Raw genomic sequence first — 19,074 nt, 5'->3', positions numbered from 1 at the left:
CGGTCAGTCACACACAAGATTTCCGACGGAGTCACCTTTCAAATGAGCGTCTGCTCTTCGCCGCTTTCGCAGCTTTCATACTACGCGTGGCGGGACCGGCATGCCTTGCATGATTTCCGGTTTTGTAACCACTTATACGTCACGCGAAGACAGTATGCTCGGCTGGGTTTCGGTTTCGGTGTTGCGCTTTTTTACTTATTTAAAATTATTCTCCAATTTGCCGAGTGTTTCTGCTATCGGACCCGTGACAGGAGCGTCTCAGGAATATAAAAGCACCATTACTTTGACATGGCCAAAAAATCGCCGGAGTTGGCCTTTAAGTCCACGCACTGGCAGAAAAGGCGAAAGCTCGCGTCATGAAGCCGCAAAACTTTTCAATTTGCGGACGAGGTAGCAGACACGATATCAGTAGCAAGTGTGATAACGACGACGCTTTTCCCGACAGGAAACTTAACTTAAAGCGCACTTGATGAGGACGCGATCGTATGTTCCACGCGGAACGCACTGCCGGCAAGCGGCCGCGGAGCCTTGCCGCCGCCGGTGCAAAGGCTACTCCGTCGCCTAGGCAACCACCATCCTACCCCACTCGGCGAGCCCGCACAGCGCTGCCGCGGTCTTTTTCCTCCCTCCGCCCCTCGTTCATTCACTGTGCGTGCCCTCGCCCTTCGTAACGACCTCGTCGCTCCCTCCCCCTCCTTTGAGAACCGCACTCGCTACCGCGTTTGTCAGAAATATTTTCCCGCAACCGCATTATAAACGGTATTTCACCTTGGGGGACTGCACAATAAGCGGTATGCGTATACATGCGGTTCTATGGGAGGGTAAACGGGAGTCGAAAAAGACCGCATTATAACCGGTCCTGCACTATATGCGGTTACGTTATAAGTGGTCTGCACTGTACTGCTGTGGTTGCATTTCCTATTTTGGGAACTCAAAAACCGTTTCCGTTTCATTGGCAATAAGACGAATGAATATTATAGGTTTCGGACTGCTTTTTGCTTTGCGGACGTGCTCACAGCTGCACAATTTTCTTCAATGCGCTCACCTGCGCAGTTTGCTTGTGCTATGGGAGTGCGCGGCGATTTCTCGGTTGCAAAAGTGAGTCTAGCGGCAATTCAGCTGGAGAATCAGAATCTCTTGTCTGGAGAATTAGAATCTGATTCAGTAAACGTCAGCCCGTCATATGAGGCATTACTTACGAGTTAGGATTCAGATGTTGATGAGCAAGCGACATCTCAAAAGCGTGCGCGGCGAGACGATGCTGACTAAACAAAAAGTGGCTTTTCTCCCTCTGTGTTTCCACTTGATGTGACTTCGTGCACTTATTTTTGTATGTCTATGAACTACACAGGTGTTTATTGCAATGCATAATTTTTTAACAGTTGTGTAGTTTTTTTCTGAAATTTATCTTGCTGTTACTTGTGAAAAAAACCATGCGCATGTAACAACACAAAAGTTTTTTTTCACTGCACGGCCACCCAAAAACATTTTAGACAATCATTTTCTTAAATAGATTCGTCTGAAGAATTTAATTCAGCAATAAAAAAATACACATTTTTGGGGTGCATTTTGCGAAAAATATCAACCCTTAAAGAGTTAATTTTGATTGCGTTATCTCTTCCATGTAAATAAACGTGTTTCAGAGCATCATATATTTCGACATTAAGGCTCACTGCTCACATGAGTGCATGTCTGTGCTTGTTTTTGACGTATCACTGACTGATCAATTAATTTCTGTTTGCGGTTAGAGCTTTGTGAACCTAATTGACGAAATCACCTGCCACAAATGTGTAGTAGCGCCTAATTCGTGATAACGAGTCCAGAGGTGGCTTCTTTGGGCTCTGCCAGCGCAATGTGTCGTGATGTCCGTTCATTTTAGCACCCGCCCACTAATTCGAACTCTGCTTAAATCGAACAATTTTATGGTCCCCTTCGAGTTCGAATTGACGAGCTTTTACTGTAGTACATAATTGTTCCAGGTTTGTGAACATTGCTTTAAGGGAACTTCTTCTGCAGTAGACTCTTATTAATTTTAACCTAAGGGGACGAGAAAAATATGTTCCGTTTAACAGGAATTCCATTTACTGAGAGATGAACAGAGGTTCAGAATTGAATTACAAAACAAATCGTATTAGAGGCAGTTGCTTCATTCAAGCGCCAGTTCCGTTTACTGAGAGTCTACTGTGCATGCGAAACGTGGTCTTGTTAGAACAATCCTGTGGCTACCCTAGCCGAAGTTTTCTCAGCCACCACTCTCGGCTTGATGCCGTTTTCTGCGGTCGACCTCTGTTGCAGGTGTCCTTCGAGTTCCGCTCGCGGCTGCACTCGCACCTGGCGCACATGTTCTTGGACGAAGTGGTGCGCCAGATGACACGTGCCTTCCTCAACCGAGCGGCCACCCTGTACGGCAAACAGTCGATCCCGACGAGAGGCAGCAAGGTGCTGCCCTCCGGTGCTCCCTGACGCCGGCCCCCCAAGTAGCTCTGCAGTACAGGGGGTTTCGTCTCTGCGTGGATGGACTGATTTTAGTCTTTCTTTAGTTCCTCTCGCAGCCACGCTTCTTCCTCTCACGCATGCACCCCAGTTACTCAAGGTTCCTCCTGGAACCAACTCGCTTCTGGACTGCACAGTTCATCCACCAGGGGGAGAAGCAACTTGGGGGCAGTGATTGGGTGGAGTGGCAGCGAGAGTGTTACAAGGCTTCATTGTTGATGGCCCAAAGCAAGCTACTGTCAAACCAATAAGTTCCCCGGCAGCCATCAGCTGGAGGACTGGAGAACCATAAGGACACCATTGATTGACACGATGCCTCACAATAGAGGCCAGATGCCGTGTCCTCCCAGCCCTGGCCGCTTCAGATTTACTGTGGCAGTAATTTCACAGCCATGAGCAAAGTCTGTACCATAGTTGGGAAAGAAGCAGCCGTGTAAAACGTGTTCAGTAAATTGAAGTTGACACATTTGTTGGGCTTGTCGAGCTATTGAAGTACACACATTCATGGTTGTTTAGTGAAAGTTTTACGGGCTTTATTGGGTGTGGTTAATGCTCCATTCAGCTTGCTGGTTTTTGCTCATTTCAGATTTGCTGGAGGCACAAAGCAAAACTCATTTGAGGTTGTGCTGTTGAAATAAGTAGCTTAGCAGAAACGTGCATTTTTTCATGAGCAGGGTAATGGGTTGGGAAGAGGGTTTAATGTGAGAAACAGTGTTTAAAATTAGCATGTGCACAACACTCCTCAGCTGATTGTTTTTTAGATGTTGTTTATGGACAGTCTTGTTGTTGGGTGCAAACTTACATGGAGCATTCAACACCCTTGTTTATTTAACTGTCTTTTTTTTCTTTGAAAGAGCTGTCGAAAATAAAATAGTTTTGTTTTTGAAACTTTATTCTTTATTCATTATAATGGAAGACACACTTGTCTTGAGCAGTAGGCACATGTGGTCTCTATACACCGGTTGAGCTAGTGGGATTGAGCCATTGGGCCACAATGAAATGTGAATGTGGGAAACCAAGCTGGAAAATAAATTCACCTTTCCACATTCAATAGTGCATGCAGCAATGGTGTGATTTGTTTTGTATAATAGTTAGATTTGAGGATGGTTTAACAGAAGCTGCAGTTTCTTTTAATTTTTTTCATTCACATTTCATTATTGCATTGACGTTGAATGTGTTGTCCCGACTTTTCTCCACTTGGAATCCCAACAGCCTTGAAAAGCTTGGAGGACGCTTGAGCTTCGCCATCAAGAGTAGAACGCCATAGCGTAATCGGGCTGCGTGCGCATTGCCTTCTCAATTGCTAGCCTGGCTTCCATTCTCGATGCATGCCGCAACCGTGCAGTAAGGAAACAAACTACTGTGCATGTAACATTGGCCATTTCAAACTATTCCAGAATGCCTACTGCAAGTACAGTTGTTGAGTGCTCACCCGCTGGACAAATCGGCACCTCCTAACCCTCACTTCCCTTTCCCACTCCCTTGCTATGCTATACTACACAAGGCTATGCTCTGCTAGCGTGCCTGGATAGCCGAATGGTTAAGACACTTGCCTTCGGATCAAATGTACATGGGTTCGAGTCCCACCTCGCCAAGAATTTCTTTTTCGCATTCTTTCTATCTCTTTCCTTCTTTCTCTCTCTACTCATTCTCACACCCATCAGAGTTATTGCATCCCATGCCAAACAAATTGGTGCACGTGTTCCGTGAGCGAAGCAGAAGAGGATGAAGAGAGCGTGTGATGGTTCATCATGATGATAATTTTTGTTTGTGACTAACGGGGATTCTCCAAGCTTAAACAGCTTGGCTGTTAAGAGATTCCAGTAGAAACTGCCAAAAGTGATTGCTAAGAAGCATCGGGCCTGCGTGGAACACTCGGCGCAGTCGCAGCGAAAGCTGGAGGATCAACTGTTGTAAACTCTCTTGGGGCGACAAGTGCAAGGTACCCACAACGCCAGAAATCATTCTTTTTTCGAAGTAGGGAAGTACCCACTATGCCACAATTCAATTTTTAGAGCCACTACATGTCCAAGGCATTATATGCACTTACATACTGCACACTTTGTGATGCTGTGGCTGATGGTGATGAACTTCGGCTAAGTCCTTTGTAAGGGATGGGAAGCTTTAAACCACCCTCTCATTGCACAGTTCGCTTTGTGTGAGACCAGTTAACAAGATTCCTTGCCCGACATGTTGCCTGTATAGGGTCTTTTTGCGAACAGGTTTCAAGCACCGGCGTGGCTCTGTGGTAGAATACTCGACTGACATGCAGAGTGCCTAGGTTCAAATTCCGCTCTAACCCTGTTCTTTTCTTCTCATAGTGCAACAGCTGCAACGGACGGCAGCGGCGGCGGACAAATATGCAACCGAAATCGGCTGTTGTTGTGGGCTGACTAAACAGCTTCTTTCCAGTGTGTTACGACTTTACGCAACTTCTCGATCTCGGTGGGCATAAGTATTCCCATAAGTGGCATTTTATGTAACCCATCTAAGGGACTAAGGACAAGGGAAATGGCTCGGAAGGGCGATGTGATGCGATGCGTAACGACTTGCACGTATACGCTAGAGGGACTGAGCTGATGCCACAGATTTCCACCAAGCATGCGCAACGAGAATGGCATATACACATTCAATCTCGCACTGCTTCATTAACCACATTTTACAGCGTAGGCTGTTGTGAGCTTAAAACAACGGCCAATTTTGGTGGCGATTTCATCATCCGCTAGTGTCCGTTGCAGTTATTGCACATAAGACAAAGGAAAATACCTATAGAGGAGTCATGTCGGGCGAGAAGTCGCGTAAACAGACGTCAAATTGCATGGCAGATGTGTAGAATCGCACCAGATGTCGCACCACGTGAATTGCATGACGAGTGGGTGATTTAACGGTGTGTACTCATTAAAAAGGGCTCAGCCATAATTCATCATCAGCAACAGCATCAAAAAAAGTGCGCAGCTACCTAGGTGCTCCTATTGCCTTACAGATGCAAAGTGGGCATTTCACCACTTTGCATAATGATGATGGCTTATACAGTAAAAGCTCGTTAATTCGACACTGGTTAATTCGGAAAATCGGATAATTCAAACGTGTTCACTGGTCCTGGCCAGCGTACCTATTGTTTAATGGCATGAAACTCTCGTTAATTTGGTCATATTTGGCCACCACCCGGTTAATTCGGACGATCTTCGGAGCACGCCAAGCGCGAAACGTCGCAAATGTGCTACACAAAGGAATGAAAACTGCATTCGCGGACAGCCAAAACCGCCGCGGGCTTTTAGAAAGGCGTGGTCGCCACCCACAACCGCATGATAAGGTATGCTCTTAGCACGTTTCAGATTAAGACATGGGGGTTCCTGAGCAGCGTTCATGTTGTGAAGTAAGTGAAGCAAGTGACGAAAGTTGCGGCTTTTGCACTGCTCTTATGCAAAATAATTACTGTAATTACATATTCCTCAAGAAAACGAAAGTGCATTGATGTAATAAACATTTATTTATTGTTTTCTTGATACTTTCAATAATTCGGCATTCGGTTAATTCGAACAGTTTTTCCAGTCCCGTGAAATCCGAATTAATGAGCTTTTACTGTAGTGCAGTGGGTACCTTAACTCTGTATTTGCTGTTGGTGCCCTTGGAGAATTTACAATAGGCTCTAAGAAGGCCACTCCTCCAGCCGTGACTGTGCTGCGTGTGTCACGCAGACCTGGAGTTTTTTTTTCTGTACACTGCGCGTGGTAGTATCAACAGCAAGTGCAGCTGGGGTCTCAAGATTTCCTTCTGTTGCTGTTCTCCCACTTTTGTCTGTTTGACAGCCAAGTAAGCTAACCATCGTCCTATCCTGCAGCTCTGTAGCAAGGCAGCTTGCATAGGTTTTTTTGCACACAAGAGAGTCTGACTGGGATAGCACGTGTGCATGCATTTTGCAGGCTATAGCGGGCGGGACTGTAGCAGATGAAAACAATTTATTTCATTATGTCCTAAAGGCCCACAGTTGGAGAGTGTCGGTTAATGAAACGGCTGGAGGGGGTATTGCACTGTGCACGCTGAAACAACAAGATACACTGCAAAATTATCATTACTTTTACGAGCTGGTGGCAACTAGCCAAGTATGACGAGGGGCCTTATTTCGAGATGGTCACTTTCGCCAATGCTGTCACTTTCACTGGATTTCATGAGATAGGTGCTGGATGTGTTGGCTTATATGAGCCAAAATGTTGGCGCAGCCCCATACTACTGTGGCCTACAGGCAGATGAAACATTTGGCTCAAGTCTTGTAAAGTCTCACGAAAGTGACAGTGTTGCCAAAGGCGACAGTCTCTGAATACCGCCCCAGTAGCCATACTTGATTCTGTACCATTCTGCGCAATACTCTTACGAATGTTTACAAATTTTCCCATACCTGTGCTTCAAAGAAAGGCGATAGGCTTGTTTCCTTCCTCAGGGGACCCTGTTCATATCTGTGCTGCTATCAATACTGGTAGCAACTGTTCAAAGCTGAAACCATTAATAGGCAGCCGATTCACATAAAGGAAACATATTAAATTTCCATTTCGTGTTTTAGAAAGCACAGAAAAGGTATGTATGTGCATGTCAGTCCTCAGGGGAAAAAGAAGTCTTGCAAGACAGCCGGCTTTCGGATTTTCGCAAATTGACATTTGTCTGTCATCGCTCAGGCACTAAAATGTACTGCTTTTAGGAAAGTCTATTCCTCTTGACGGCATAATCAAGAGAAATGTCATAGAAATGAAAGGATCCAACTACACATTAAAGACAGTCAGCGAGATGTTCAATGTTGCACAATTTTCTGTGTAATGAACTTTTATATGATCAAGACCACATATGGCTCTCTGTTTTTAAATTCCTGGTCAATTCATCTGCAAAGGAATAAAGCTCTGTGCGCTGCTGTTGCCCCATTGCTCCCACATGCAACTCTAGTTGCAGCGATGACATGTGCTGAAAGGAAATTGATGCCACTCTAACCGCACCATGTAATCTGTAACGAACATTTGGAGAAGTGCTGTATACGTGACTTTATGTAGTTTTGACATTTGGCGGACGTCGTAAAAATGATCACTTTCTCTCGACAAGATAATTACTTTTGTTTAGCCTGATAGGGCGTCACATGTGCTTGCAAGAGTATAAGTGCTTGTAAAACAAGACTGCTTTGTATATCCCTACGTTGCTCCAGCTTTCGAGGTTGGTTGTAAACAACATGTAGGCTATGCTTGTGTTATGGTATTGTTTCATTATGTATAGCTTTTGATTTCTTTCCCTTTCAAAAATTTTATATCTACTGCATTTGCTGACATTCTGTGGTGTTTGTCCACTGTTTGCATTCGCATTCACTAGATAAAGAGCCACTCAGTAGGCAGCATTGCAAATTTAGGTCTTAAAATGTCAAACAACCTGTGTGGCATATGACATTCATTAAACCCTGATGTTGGCAAGAAGCATTAAATATACTTTGTTACATACACTGCATTGTGGATGTGTTTAATTGCTATGCTTTTGGGCTGTTAAAGTTGCTGTTCTGTATGAGACAAAAACTGAATAACGGTACTACACTAGAACCATGCACATTGTAATGGCTGTATAGACGCACATGTCATTTCATTACATTCTTAATTGAACTTCGTGACATACAAAACTAGGAATCACGTGTGAACGCCTAAGATGACAGCACTCAAGAATAGAAAATGACATCGCCTGTGTGGCCACTTGTGAATTTAAATTTTCGTCTGTACAGTAGTAGTCGTAAGGCACGGTACAAGGAGGGCATTAACTCGTTAACGTGCACATTGCTGTTGAACTTTGCTTCCTTTATTCGTGGGTTTTCTCTGTGTTTCATGCAAATCGCTCATCTATTTTTCATCACTACACTATCATGGATATGTCACATTAGACTGGTATGCCAGTGCGGGCACCACGAAAAGTGTAGGGGGAAGAGAAATTTTTGTTCACCATGCTGGACATATTGTGACATTGTCACGGAGAGGGCACAACAAACCCATCGTCCAATGAGAGCTCCAGCGATTTTTTTTTCACTTGTTTCTACGCCAATGGATTACATAGGTATACACATAAAATCGCCTCATCACACCGGCGTTCGTCTTGGCATGCAGTAATATGAAGCCCTCTTGAGATCGGAGCAACAGAAAACCTAGCTGAACCGAGTTACAGTGACCGAGTGGTCAAAGAGGAACACTGCCAGAGAACACCACATCGAGATGTACAGGGTGTTTCAAAATATGTGTCTGAAAATCCTGAAAAATAAGGGAAATGCGATATTTGCTTGCTGCAGTCTTCATAATTACTTTTTCTGTGGTGGCCCACATGTTAACATAACTAAAGACATCATTTGGGGCACGAATTAAAGAAATTAAATTAATGGCATTTTAATTAGTGTAGACAGGCGGTCGTGTCAAATGAGGGAATGAAGTCCCGCCGAAACCGAAACAAGCGCTGACGATCACTACTAGCAGACGACCAGAGTGACCGCACACGAAGTCGACCGATGGTTGAATTTACTGTAGTTAAATTTAACGACGCTCGCTCATTCTGGAAGCCACGTGCCAGTTGCGCTCTTCTGCGTTTCGGTTTCGCTGGCGAAATTGGTCGAATTTCATGACTCAGCTAAAATTACCAGCGGCCACCTTTTGGAAATCTGAAACCGACAATGGGTTCTTCGTAACAAGGGCTCCAATTCTCCCATTTCGCCCGAGTCTCCACCAATTAAAACGTTATTTTAATTTCTTCAATTACTGCCATAAGTGATGTGTTTAGTCATCCTAAAATGTGGGCCGCCACATAAAATGCATCAAGGCAGCGAGCAAATATATCGCTTTGCCCATATTTTTGAGGATATTTGGAAACATTCCCTAAGACACCCTGCAGTTGAGTTCGAGCACAAGGTTCGTGCGCTATTTGTAATGTTAAATGATAATGGTAAATGGGGTAAAGGTAATCGAAGCTTTTGCCTTCGTGATGCTTGCAATGAAGCTAAGCACAATGCACAACGATCTGAGGCTATGCAAAGCTCTTGCCCTTTTATTGAACTGCCAGTTTTACAAAGCTAAACGGCAGGCAAAAAAAAAATTGTGATGTAGTAATAAATAGCAGCAGAAATACAATCGCTCGAGTTACCACACAAAGTGTACAATCGAGCCAAGTCGCACTCGAGCCAAGTCGAGTTTGTTGCCATGCCTCTTCGAGAACCACGTGTTTGTCCGGAGGGAAACAAATGCAAGCCCGCCACAAAGCTCAAGTTGTTTTCAGGTGTGCGGGGATTGAATGACCTGTCATCACATCGATCGCCTTCTCGTTCTTTGAAGCAAAAGCAGAGATGGATGCAGCGAGCGAGGAGTTACCCGCCGATCACGAATTCAACGGTACGAAAGAGTCGTGTGTTGATGCCGAGAAAACCGAAAAGACGTATCTCGAAGCTGGCGTGTCATGCAACGGTCGCGAACCTTCGTTGAGCGACGTTGATTCGCAGGTGGGAGTGGGAATGCAGAGCGGACGCAACGGGCACTTGGACGTCGTTCCGCAGGAAACGGCATGTCAATTGTCGCCTGCATCGTCTGCATACGACGGCATCCCTGTAGACATTACAATGCAAGCTGATGGCGAGCAGCCTTTGGTTGACGGGACTGGTTCTAACAACAACATTGAGTCGGGGGGATTTTCACAACAGTTAACTTGGTCGCAGTTGCGCGACAACGTAGGTAAATCATCGAATGACAGCGACGGCGCAGAGCGAGACGTCGTAGACTTGATGCGTGATATCGTGGGCCGTGTCGCCAACTGCATCGAAGACGATGCAGCGGTGCCGTGTTCATCCATGGACACCGACGCGCAAAATCAGCCCGAAGATGTGGTGGATGGAAGCGCGGGCTCTCCCAGGAACGCGCAAGTGCTCTCCAAAACGCCTCGGGTATCGTACCGAGACAACGAAGAGGACGTGTCAAGCGACAGCACGTCGTCCTCTTCGTCCTCCGACAGTGACGTCGAAGTCGTGACGCCGATGCGGCGCGGCGCCACCAAAGGAGACGACTCCGACTGCTGCTCGGACGGCGGCGAAGTCGGCGGCCAGCGGACGACGACCAAGCCACGGTTTCAGGGCCGCGGCGGTGGCAGACCCCGAAACCGCGGCATCAAGACCCCCGGCGAGCTCGACATCGACGACCTGCCTCCCATCGAGGACTTGCACATCACGCTGCCGCGCACCGAGCTCCGGCAGGCGGGCCACGTGAAGCACGCCGTCGACCAGCTGCTCGTGGTGGAGAGCGAACCGGGTCAGCCCGTGCTCGACCTGGACTCGGTGCTGTTCCGGGCCGATGGCACGGCACTGGGGCGCGTCTTCGACGTGCTGGGCCCCGTGGCGGCGCCCTACTACGCGGTGCGCTTCAACTCTGCCCAGGAGCTGACCGAGCGCGCTCTGGAGCCGGGCGAGCCGGTGCTGTACGCCCCGTTGCACGCGGACGTCACGCAGTACGTGCTCGAGTCGGAGATCCGCAAGCAGCGCGGCTCGGACGCCTCGTGGGAGAACAACAACGAGCCACCGCCCGAACACCTGGACTTCTCGGACGACGAGCAGGAACGCGAGGTTCGCAAGCAGCTGCGCGCTGCGCGGGCCGCTTCGTTCAACAACAAAGCCGATCCTGCTGGTGGAGACCAAAGGCCTCGCGGTGCTTCGAGAGGCCGGGGAAGGGGCAGAGGTGTGCCCAGGGGCGACAGAGAGCCGCAACCGGAGTCAGCCAATGGGGCTGCGCATCTGTACAACGAGGGACCTCCGAGGCCCGATCAGTTCTACAATAATCGCAGTAGGCCTCAGTGGCCACCTTCGTGGAGCCCGCAGCAGCGCTGGCCCGGTCACGGTTCGCCGGTGAGGTTTCGGCCTAACCCACCACCGCCTCCGTCGTGGCCTGCGAGCCCGCAGGGCAACGATAGGGTCCCAAACGTTTGGAACACCCCACCGCCTTCTTTGCCCTGGCAGCACAGCGGGCCATGGCCTAACAGGCCTCCTATGTTTCCAGACTTGAGAACCCCACCTCCCAACTTCGGTCGTGCAGTGCCGCCTCCTTCCCATCCTCAAGCAGCTTTCCCGAATCCCCACGGACTACATGCCAACACGCCTACTGGTAGTTTGAGCTACCAGCAGGCTGGTGCAGCGAGCCAGCACGATCCCAATTCTCTACCGTCGCCTGTTTACAACAGCACGGGGCAGGGTCTCCTTGTACGACCCTGTGCCGGACCTTCAGCGAATTCTCGCCACACCACCACCGAGACGCTAAGGGACGGTGGCATAACACACTGTTGTTCTCGGTGTGGTTCATGTGTTCCATTGAAGATACTTTCTCAGTTTTCATAACAGTGATGTAATCATGCCTGACTCTTTCATGTGGTGATTTCAAGACCTTGATGTTTGAAACACTACCTACTGAACTTCAGACCAGCAGTGATTTTCTACTCCAATCTGCCTGTTCTAGTTCGTCCCTTTTGCTGCCAGGGACGAAGCGTACAAGAGCAGCATTGTGCTAGTCATCACTTGCTCGGTGTCATTTCCTTCAGCATTCTGCTGAGCTAGTTTCAATGTTTGCAATATTATTTTAGCAAATGCAAAGGGCTTTTATTGTGCATCAGTGCTCAGTGGTGCGATCTTGTACGCATTCCAAATAAACACGGAGGCGTGGCGTTACATCCAGCCGCACGCGAATGGCCCATGTGAACCGCTACAGACATCACGGCCCTGCATTGACCTCTCACGTGCAGTCATGTGCGGCTGAATGTAATGCCACGCCTCCGTGCTTATTTTGGAACGCGTACAAGATCGCACCACAGGTTTACCAAAACAGAAAATGAAAGGCTAGTGTCCTGCATATCAATTTGAAGCTACAGTAGAAGCAGGGGTGAGACAGCTGCGCATATTGTGCATTTTTGATACAATTCCGTTTTCCTGCGCCAAGCTGCTCCAAAAGCATGAAAATCGCAAAAATTGCGCCGAACTGCTCCAAAACAGCCTCGAAAGCCAGAATTTCGATGCCCACGTCAGCTTCGTTTGGAAAAAAAGCTGAGTTGACAACATGATTTTCCAAGTTGTGCCTATAGCAGCGCCTGGGATACGAAGAAAATGAGACGTTCGCAAAACGCGTAGACTCGCCCAGCCGTGTTTCTATGCACCTTTCTAATGAGGGCTCCCATGATGCCGCCATAACCTCCTCTGGGTTGTTGTAAATATTCGTGGCACCAAAAAAATGTTCTGCCGTGGCCTGAGCATGCTGCTGCTTCTGACTAGGCTGTGTCTTCTGGTGCTATCAAGTGGCATGCATCGCAGGAATGGCTCTCAGCTTCTTCGTTGTGCGTAGCATGTTTCTCCGGTAGCAATGGTTTTTGCGTCGACGCTGCTGCGCGTCATCACCTACGTACGCATTTACTGTGGGAGTGTTTGTACCGTTACGGCACATACTGTGCATGGGAGAGGCATCACCCTTGTTGCATCAACGCAGCGACAACTAGCTCCTGCATGTGGCACGTCTCTGCGATGCTCTGGTGGTTTTTCACACCGAAGCCGGTAGCGGACTGATGCAAAGCGCCTTTGTGTCCTTCCCCAATAAAAGTGTGCAGTACGCTGACAACGGTGCTATGCTCGCAGTACTGTACACGATAGTCAGTGCGAGATAGCTTTATGAGATAGACAATGCGGTGAGGTATCTTGGCGCTTGCGCCACACTCTCGAAGGTGGTCCTGCACGAGGGGGCAGCGAACGGCGGTAGCGCACCTTTGTTCTTGCCTGTTGAAAGCGTGCAGTAGATTTGACGCTGTGCCAACCGCGCGGCCGAGCTGAAGGCGCTTATTGTGATGTCCTCCTTACAAACAATAACAGGAAGCTCTGGAGAAACCCGAAAAGCTAAATAAGCAGATCTACAAAAAAAAAATCCATTTCACCGCAAGTGAGGCAATGAATTCGCGCGATAGCATCAAATTCTAATATTATACGAAGTAAGGCTGTCAGCTAACTAACACTTATGGACCCGATCTCGCGTAACTACAAAATGCTGGTGTAAGAGAATACGACTGCTCAAAGGAGAGAAGTGTTGAGATCACAGCACTTAGAAGGGTATACGAGCCGTCTGCGATGCCAGCCGAGACAGCCCGCGTGCCAGCGATCGTGACCGCACCCTTAAAGTCGAAGCCCACAGTTGTTGCTCGAGTGACCCCCACCCCTCCCTTGCGTTCCTTCGTGCTCCTTTAAGATGGGCGGCGCACTTCCTCTCTGCATGAGTAGCAATCAATGGCAGGCCTGGCATGCGGTGTTACGTTATTGCATGCGCCCTCCGTGCAACTGGGATCGGTCGGCTCTTTTCATCTCTGCCTCAGCCGCGTTTATCGCCCTCACTCGCGCGCTTTTACCCAAGGGTAAAAAATATGATGCGCGGGGTATGTTATCGATTTGGACTATACGGAACATGACTGCGATGCCGACTGCAAAAACCTGTTCAGAATGTCCATATAATTGCTATTGCCATAAAAGCCAAAGCAGTAATCTGCTAAATTATATCATGATCTTAAAAAGGCCTACTGCTATGTAATTGCAATTGTGCAATCACATTCTTTGTGTTGTTTTTTTTTCCAAATTTTTATGAAGTGAACCTAGTTTGCAGAACCTTTTTTCAATTATTTCATGCGTTTCTTACTCTGGCTAGATAGGTCGCATAGTATTTAAAGAGGTATAGTTCATGCCTGGCTATACTTTCTCTAAATTCTGCTTCAGTGTACGTCTATCCTAGGCCAATTTAAATATGTACTTGTCCCCCCAAGTTGCTACAAATCTGTTTTTCAAGCTCCTGAGATGACATCAAAAATTCCGCTAACTGCTCCAAATCAGGGCTCTTCTGCTCCAAAATCGAAATTTTGCTGCTCCAAAAACTGCTCCCAAATCAACTTCAGCCATCTCACCCCTGTAATGCAAGATGAGTACAATCAGCTGGTGATAACTTCTTTCCTTGTGTTCATAAAAAAAGGGAAAAATCTAAAAATAGACTCGTAGGAAAAGTATAGTTGAAGGAAGTAATGATGAGATATAATGAAGGACTCAATATACTCGCCATTAATGAAGAAGAAGAACCCTGCAGACATGCGCATGAGGCTGTAATCTGCAGACAGCTGCCAACATCCTTTGGCTACACGAAGAATTTGGAATTGACTGTGGATAAGCCATAGTCAGAGGTCCTATTATGGCATTCTCTTGCGTGCCGTTTTAAAAGTGAACAATAAAAAAGATGAGCACACCAGAAGTTCTCATATGTTTCTTGTGACTGATGTCTGTGAGAAAAAAAAGATGCTTTGAAAGATGAGTGTAGGGTTAAAACGTAAATGTTTTCTTTTTCAAAGAAGCACTGACACAAAATTTCGAAGGCGAGATAACCTGTGGGATGGATTTTTGTGGACATACACGTATCATCTACGAAATATCAACGTCTCAGAGGGCATTATATAGCAGCACCCAGGAGGCCTTTGTTGAAAGAATTGTCGATGCGGTGCTCATGTGCATGCGGTTTTGTGTGCTCACGCAGCCAGCTATGTTTACATAGCCACCACTCTGGGTCCCGCCTCCCTTGGCGCTCTCTGAAACCGAAACTGCGACTGGGCGCTATAAAATCGTCTCCAAATAATTAGCAGTCACGCGTTCGAGCAAATGAGCTTTCCAGCCGTGATAAGTGGGTCGTTAACTACTCATCGCAACAGAAAAAACAAGATGCAAAATTTGGTGTCGGTGCTCCTTTAAGGTATTGTTCCGTGTTAAAGTAGTCGAAGGCTTGCAATATGTGTTGTACTTGTTTATAATGCTACACTGCATGTTTGGTCACGTAAATTATTGCTGTATAAAAATCTTTATGGCATGCCCTTGGCCGCAATAAAGTGGTCTAGCGAGAGATGTACGTATGCAGTGAATATTTATGCACAGTTCACGTGTTGAACTCACTAGCAACTTCTAATAAGACGTGATTCAGTTTTGTTATTTGAAGGTTCTCCATTGTAAAATACGAAGAAGTGGACTTGATAAAAATTTAAGAGCAAGCTATTGTGATATTTACGAACCCTTTAACTAGGGGCCATATGGGCAAAAACGCTGTTTGTTACAGCTAAAAAATAAGGTAGAAAGAGTGGTAATAATGCATATTTTAATTGGAGCGAAATGCAAGTTCCAATGTTATTTTATGTCAGGTAAATACCGATGTACCTTTAGGTTAGGGCAATCGACATTGGGAGCCAAGTGACTAATATTGGCCCTAATTCGTGCCAGCCAGTGCAATTGAAAAATTTTATCAGGTGTGCAAGCATGTCGTTGTAGCACAACAGCTGGCGATTCAGTTTCAGTGCTGCCCGCAGAGTAGCTGACAAACTATTCAGAAAAGTGGCGCCAGTGGCAAGCCCTTGAAGAAGAGCGGTGCATTCGATCCCATGGAAGCTGGGCGATCTGTGCTGTTATGGCGTTTGAGCCGGTTGTGGTTGGGAACACTGTGACACTATAAGCGCAAAAGATGCCTCGTGGTGCTATGCAAGTGTTGCATTGCATTCCACAACATGTGATGCTTAGTATGAATCTTATGAAATGTAAAATTGTTGTCAACACAACAGCAGCACGAGGCCACAAAGGAAACTGTTTGCATGCAACTTTCTTTTGTAGCTTTGTGCTGCAGTCAGTTGTATTCCATTCGTCCACCTTGCAGACCTCTGCAGAACTGTTTTGTGACTTGAGATTGTGTGTAGTGCAAGGTTTTCTGCACTCATATGTTGTGCTCAAGGTTGACCTTAAAGGGACACTAAAGTGAAACAGTGAATTGGTTTATATGGATAAATTGTACTATGAGGACTGTGATGTCCTCATAATGTCGTTAATTTCACCATCACAGGCTTATTGATAAGAGGGAAATCGAGGTAAAAGTTTCATTTTTAAATTTCGCTCTGAAATCTTCGCACATGATGCCACGAATTTCGGAGAATATTTCTCGTATTTTGTTGGCACTGGCTCATCAAATTTCTTGAAACATGGTACGTTAAGTCTATGGCCTCCTCAGAGGACAATGTGCTTCGTTTTTACTGATTAGGAACTATGTGTGACCTAGTAGACACAGTCTAGATCTATGACGTCACGGTGTTTAATGTGGGAACTTGAAGGCGACGTCGCCTCCTGCATTTTCTTTTGCTTGTTTTTTGTTAACCAAGCATCTTCTCACAGCAAGCATTGTGTTTTTGGCATCGTGAAAGAGTGATTTACTAACATGAGAAAAATTGTTTTTCTCTTCAGTGTTCCTGTAACCCTTTGTAGGTTTGCCTATATTTTTGACATGATGAATAAAAACTGGCCGTGGTATATTGATGTAAGCTACAAAGAAATAGTATCAAGCAAATTCATCAAATTCAAGCCAGTAGTTTACTGAAAAGAACTGGGACGCATATGTCCCACTGACTCATGAGAGTGTTTTCAAAAAGTGGGAAAACACTGTCTCACTGTCTCATTTAGGCATCATCTCGAGATTGCATCAATGGGTGGGATGGCAAAGGCCAAAACAAGTGGCACAGAGTAGCACTTCACAATTGTGCGGACCTCATTTCCAGCAGTAGCACACCACTGCACCTGCACCTCTTGTGAGTCTTGTGAGCCGTCATAGTGCTGTGGTCTGTTCCTGTAAGGCTTATGCACCAACCATTTTTTTGTCCATTTGCCTGTCCTTGCTTTGGCTGTCGAAATTGTCAAGTACGACTGTTGCCCCTGAATATGTGCCTACTTCTCAAGAGGTATATGATATCAAGAAAAATATTTCCACCATATCCGCAATTACGCTGAGAGATGAGCGTGGCAGTTTCGCAGGGGGTTGTGTTTTGATGCATTTATCGGTCAAATTATTGCACAAATTTAAAAAACATGTGATGACTGGAAGCCAAATTCACCTCTCTGAAAAACCAGAAAAAGAGGGAACTATGCGGCTTTTGATTGATAGGTTATTTCTACCTGGAAGAGGAAAGTTCAGAAGCTATTATAAAAAATTGATCGAAATTCAACGCCATTGTAACACTACTTCTGCCCTTTGAAAACGTGGAAAAAGAATTTTCCTCAAGATTACGAAGACTTGGGTAAAAATTGAGTGACTTAGTGTTGCGCCAATTGCAATGGGCGATGTGGGAGAAAATTTTTCCTGCAGTCAGAAAAGTGGGACTTGCGTGTCCCATTGTCACACAAAGGGGTCCTTCATTTTTGGTTTTAGATGTTTTAAAGTTAGACAAGTAAAAATGAGGCATTATTTTTAAGGGAAAACTAGAGAGGGGTGTGTTTTGCTCTCTGGTGTCCTAATGTTTTGATATTTTTCTTGTAATTTCATGATATTCCACTTGATTTTTAATGATATGATATATGTTGATCACTTTTTTTACGAGATAGGAAGTGCTCATCAATGTTGTGTGCCTGTGTTTATTATCAATTACAAAAGAACAAACTTTTGGGTAATATTGGGCTTAACATAATTTTGTTAAATCTGCTTCAGCGTGTAAGAAGGGGTATTACCATAGTTCACCTGAAAAGGAAAGACCCTGTACTTTTGCATGTATTGCTGCAACAAGCACGTGTCATGCTGTCTTTATTGTTTCTTGCAAGCAAAAGAGATGTGTCGCATCATTGTTTCTCATTGAGTGTCGTATGACATTTTTATGAATCGGAAAGAATAAACAATGTACTATTTTGTAAGTCTTTCTATGGTGTCACATAAAATTCAAGGCGTGTTTCCATGTTTCTTTGTTTTTCCAATTCGATTGCTCAAGATGGCTTAGCTACACAATGATATGCTTACACATAACATTTCTTGGAACATAACATTGTTTTGAAATATAGGATTACCTTGAAACACATGAACTCATTTCTGATTATAGTTGAAGTTGATAAGGTTCTCTTGCTGATTGATGGTATCCTGTAATTGTAATTCTCTTCACACCTGTCATTGACTTTTTCTGTTGATGCACCGCTGTTGTCACTAAAGGATGGGCCAGTGGAACTGACGAGTACAATGCTTAAAGGAGTTGGATAGTTCCAAAATAGCTGTACAATACAATTTCTGAGACAAACTGCTTAGTCGAACTGGTCTCCTAAAAACTCTGTTTGTGCTGCTTGATTGTTACGTATACTAAGCACAGCTCATTGTTTATTAGTGGCACGAATAGCCTTGAACATGTCTTGATATGTTTATGAGGTGAGCGGGAGTACTTGGCTTAGTTGACACCACAGCACTACATTGTCGCAAGTGTGATGTGTTAGTGCCTCCTGTGGCTTTCTTGAAGTTTTGCCACTACTCAGAGTATCATTAGGGTCATAGACGTATCAGAATGTTCCTGTCCTGCACGACAACAGTGTGGGGAGCCCCCTTTCGTCTCCTAGGATGCGTGCAGTGCAACACTGTCAATCAAAACAAGGAGACGACACCAACAGCAGCCATATGGTTTTTCCCTCCATACAAGTGCGTGCTTTTCAATGCCACCAAACTTTTAGTATTCACATGTTATATGGCTGATCAGATCACACCCACTGTGATATGG

General features: G+C 45.8%; 2 protein-coding genes across 3 annotated transcripts in view; one reads left to right on the top strand and one right to left on the bottom strand.

Moving 5' to 3' along the window:
* LOC119386620 (coenzyme Q-binding protein COQ10 homolog B, mitochondrial) overlaps positions 1-19,074 on the top strand; it is a 158,547-nt gene that overhangs the window by 16,391 nt on the left and 123,082 nt on the right. Inside the window, exon 5 of one of the 2 annotated variants that reach the window (XM_037653907.2) lies at positions 2,296-3,553. The exons of the other annotated variant lie outside the window; for it this stretch is intronic. Within the exon in view, the coding sequence (XP_037509835.1) occupies positions 2,296-2,463 (168 nt within the window). The 3' untranslated portion in view covers positions 2,464-3,553. Of the gene's footprint in view, positions 1-2,295; positions 3,554-19,074 lie in introns of those variants that run through there. 2 annotated transcript variants of the gene reach the window in all.
* Positions 1-19,074, bottom strand: part of LOC119385450 (autophagy-related protein 9A-like) — a 268,124-nt gene that overhangs the window by 146,085 nt on the left and 102,965 nt on the right.

Source organism: Rhipicephalus sanguineus, chromosome 3, assembly GCF_013339695.2.
Source record: "Rhipicephalus sanguineus isolate Rsan-2018 chromosome 3, BIME_Rsan_1.4, whole genome shotgun sequence".
Taxonomy (NCBI): Eukaryota; Metazoa; Arthropoda; class Arachnida; order Ixodida; family Ixodidae; genus Rhipicephalus; species Rhipicephalus sanguineus.
Note: the sequence above shows the minus strand (reverse complement) of the source record. Positions and strands in the feature narration are given on the sequence as shown.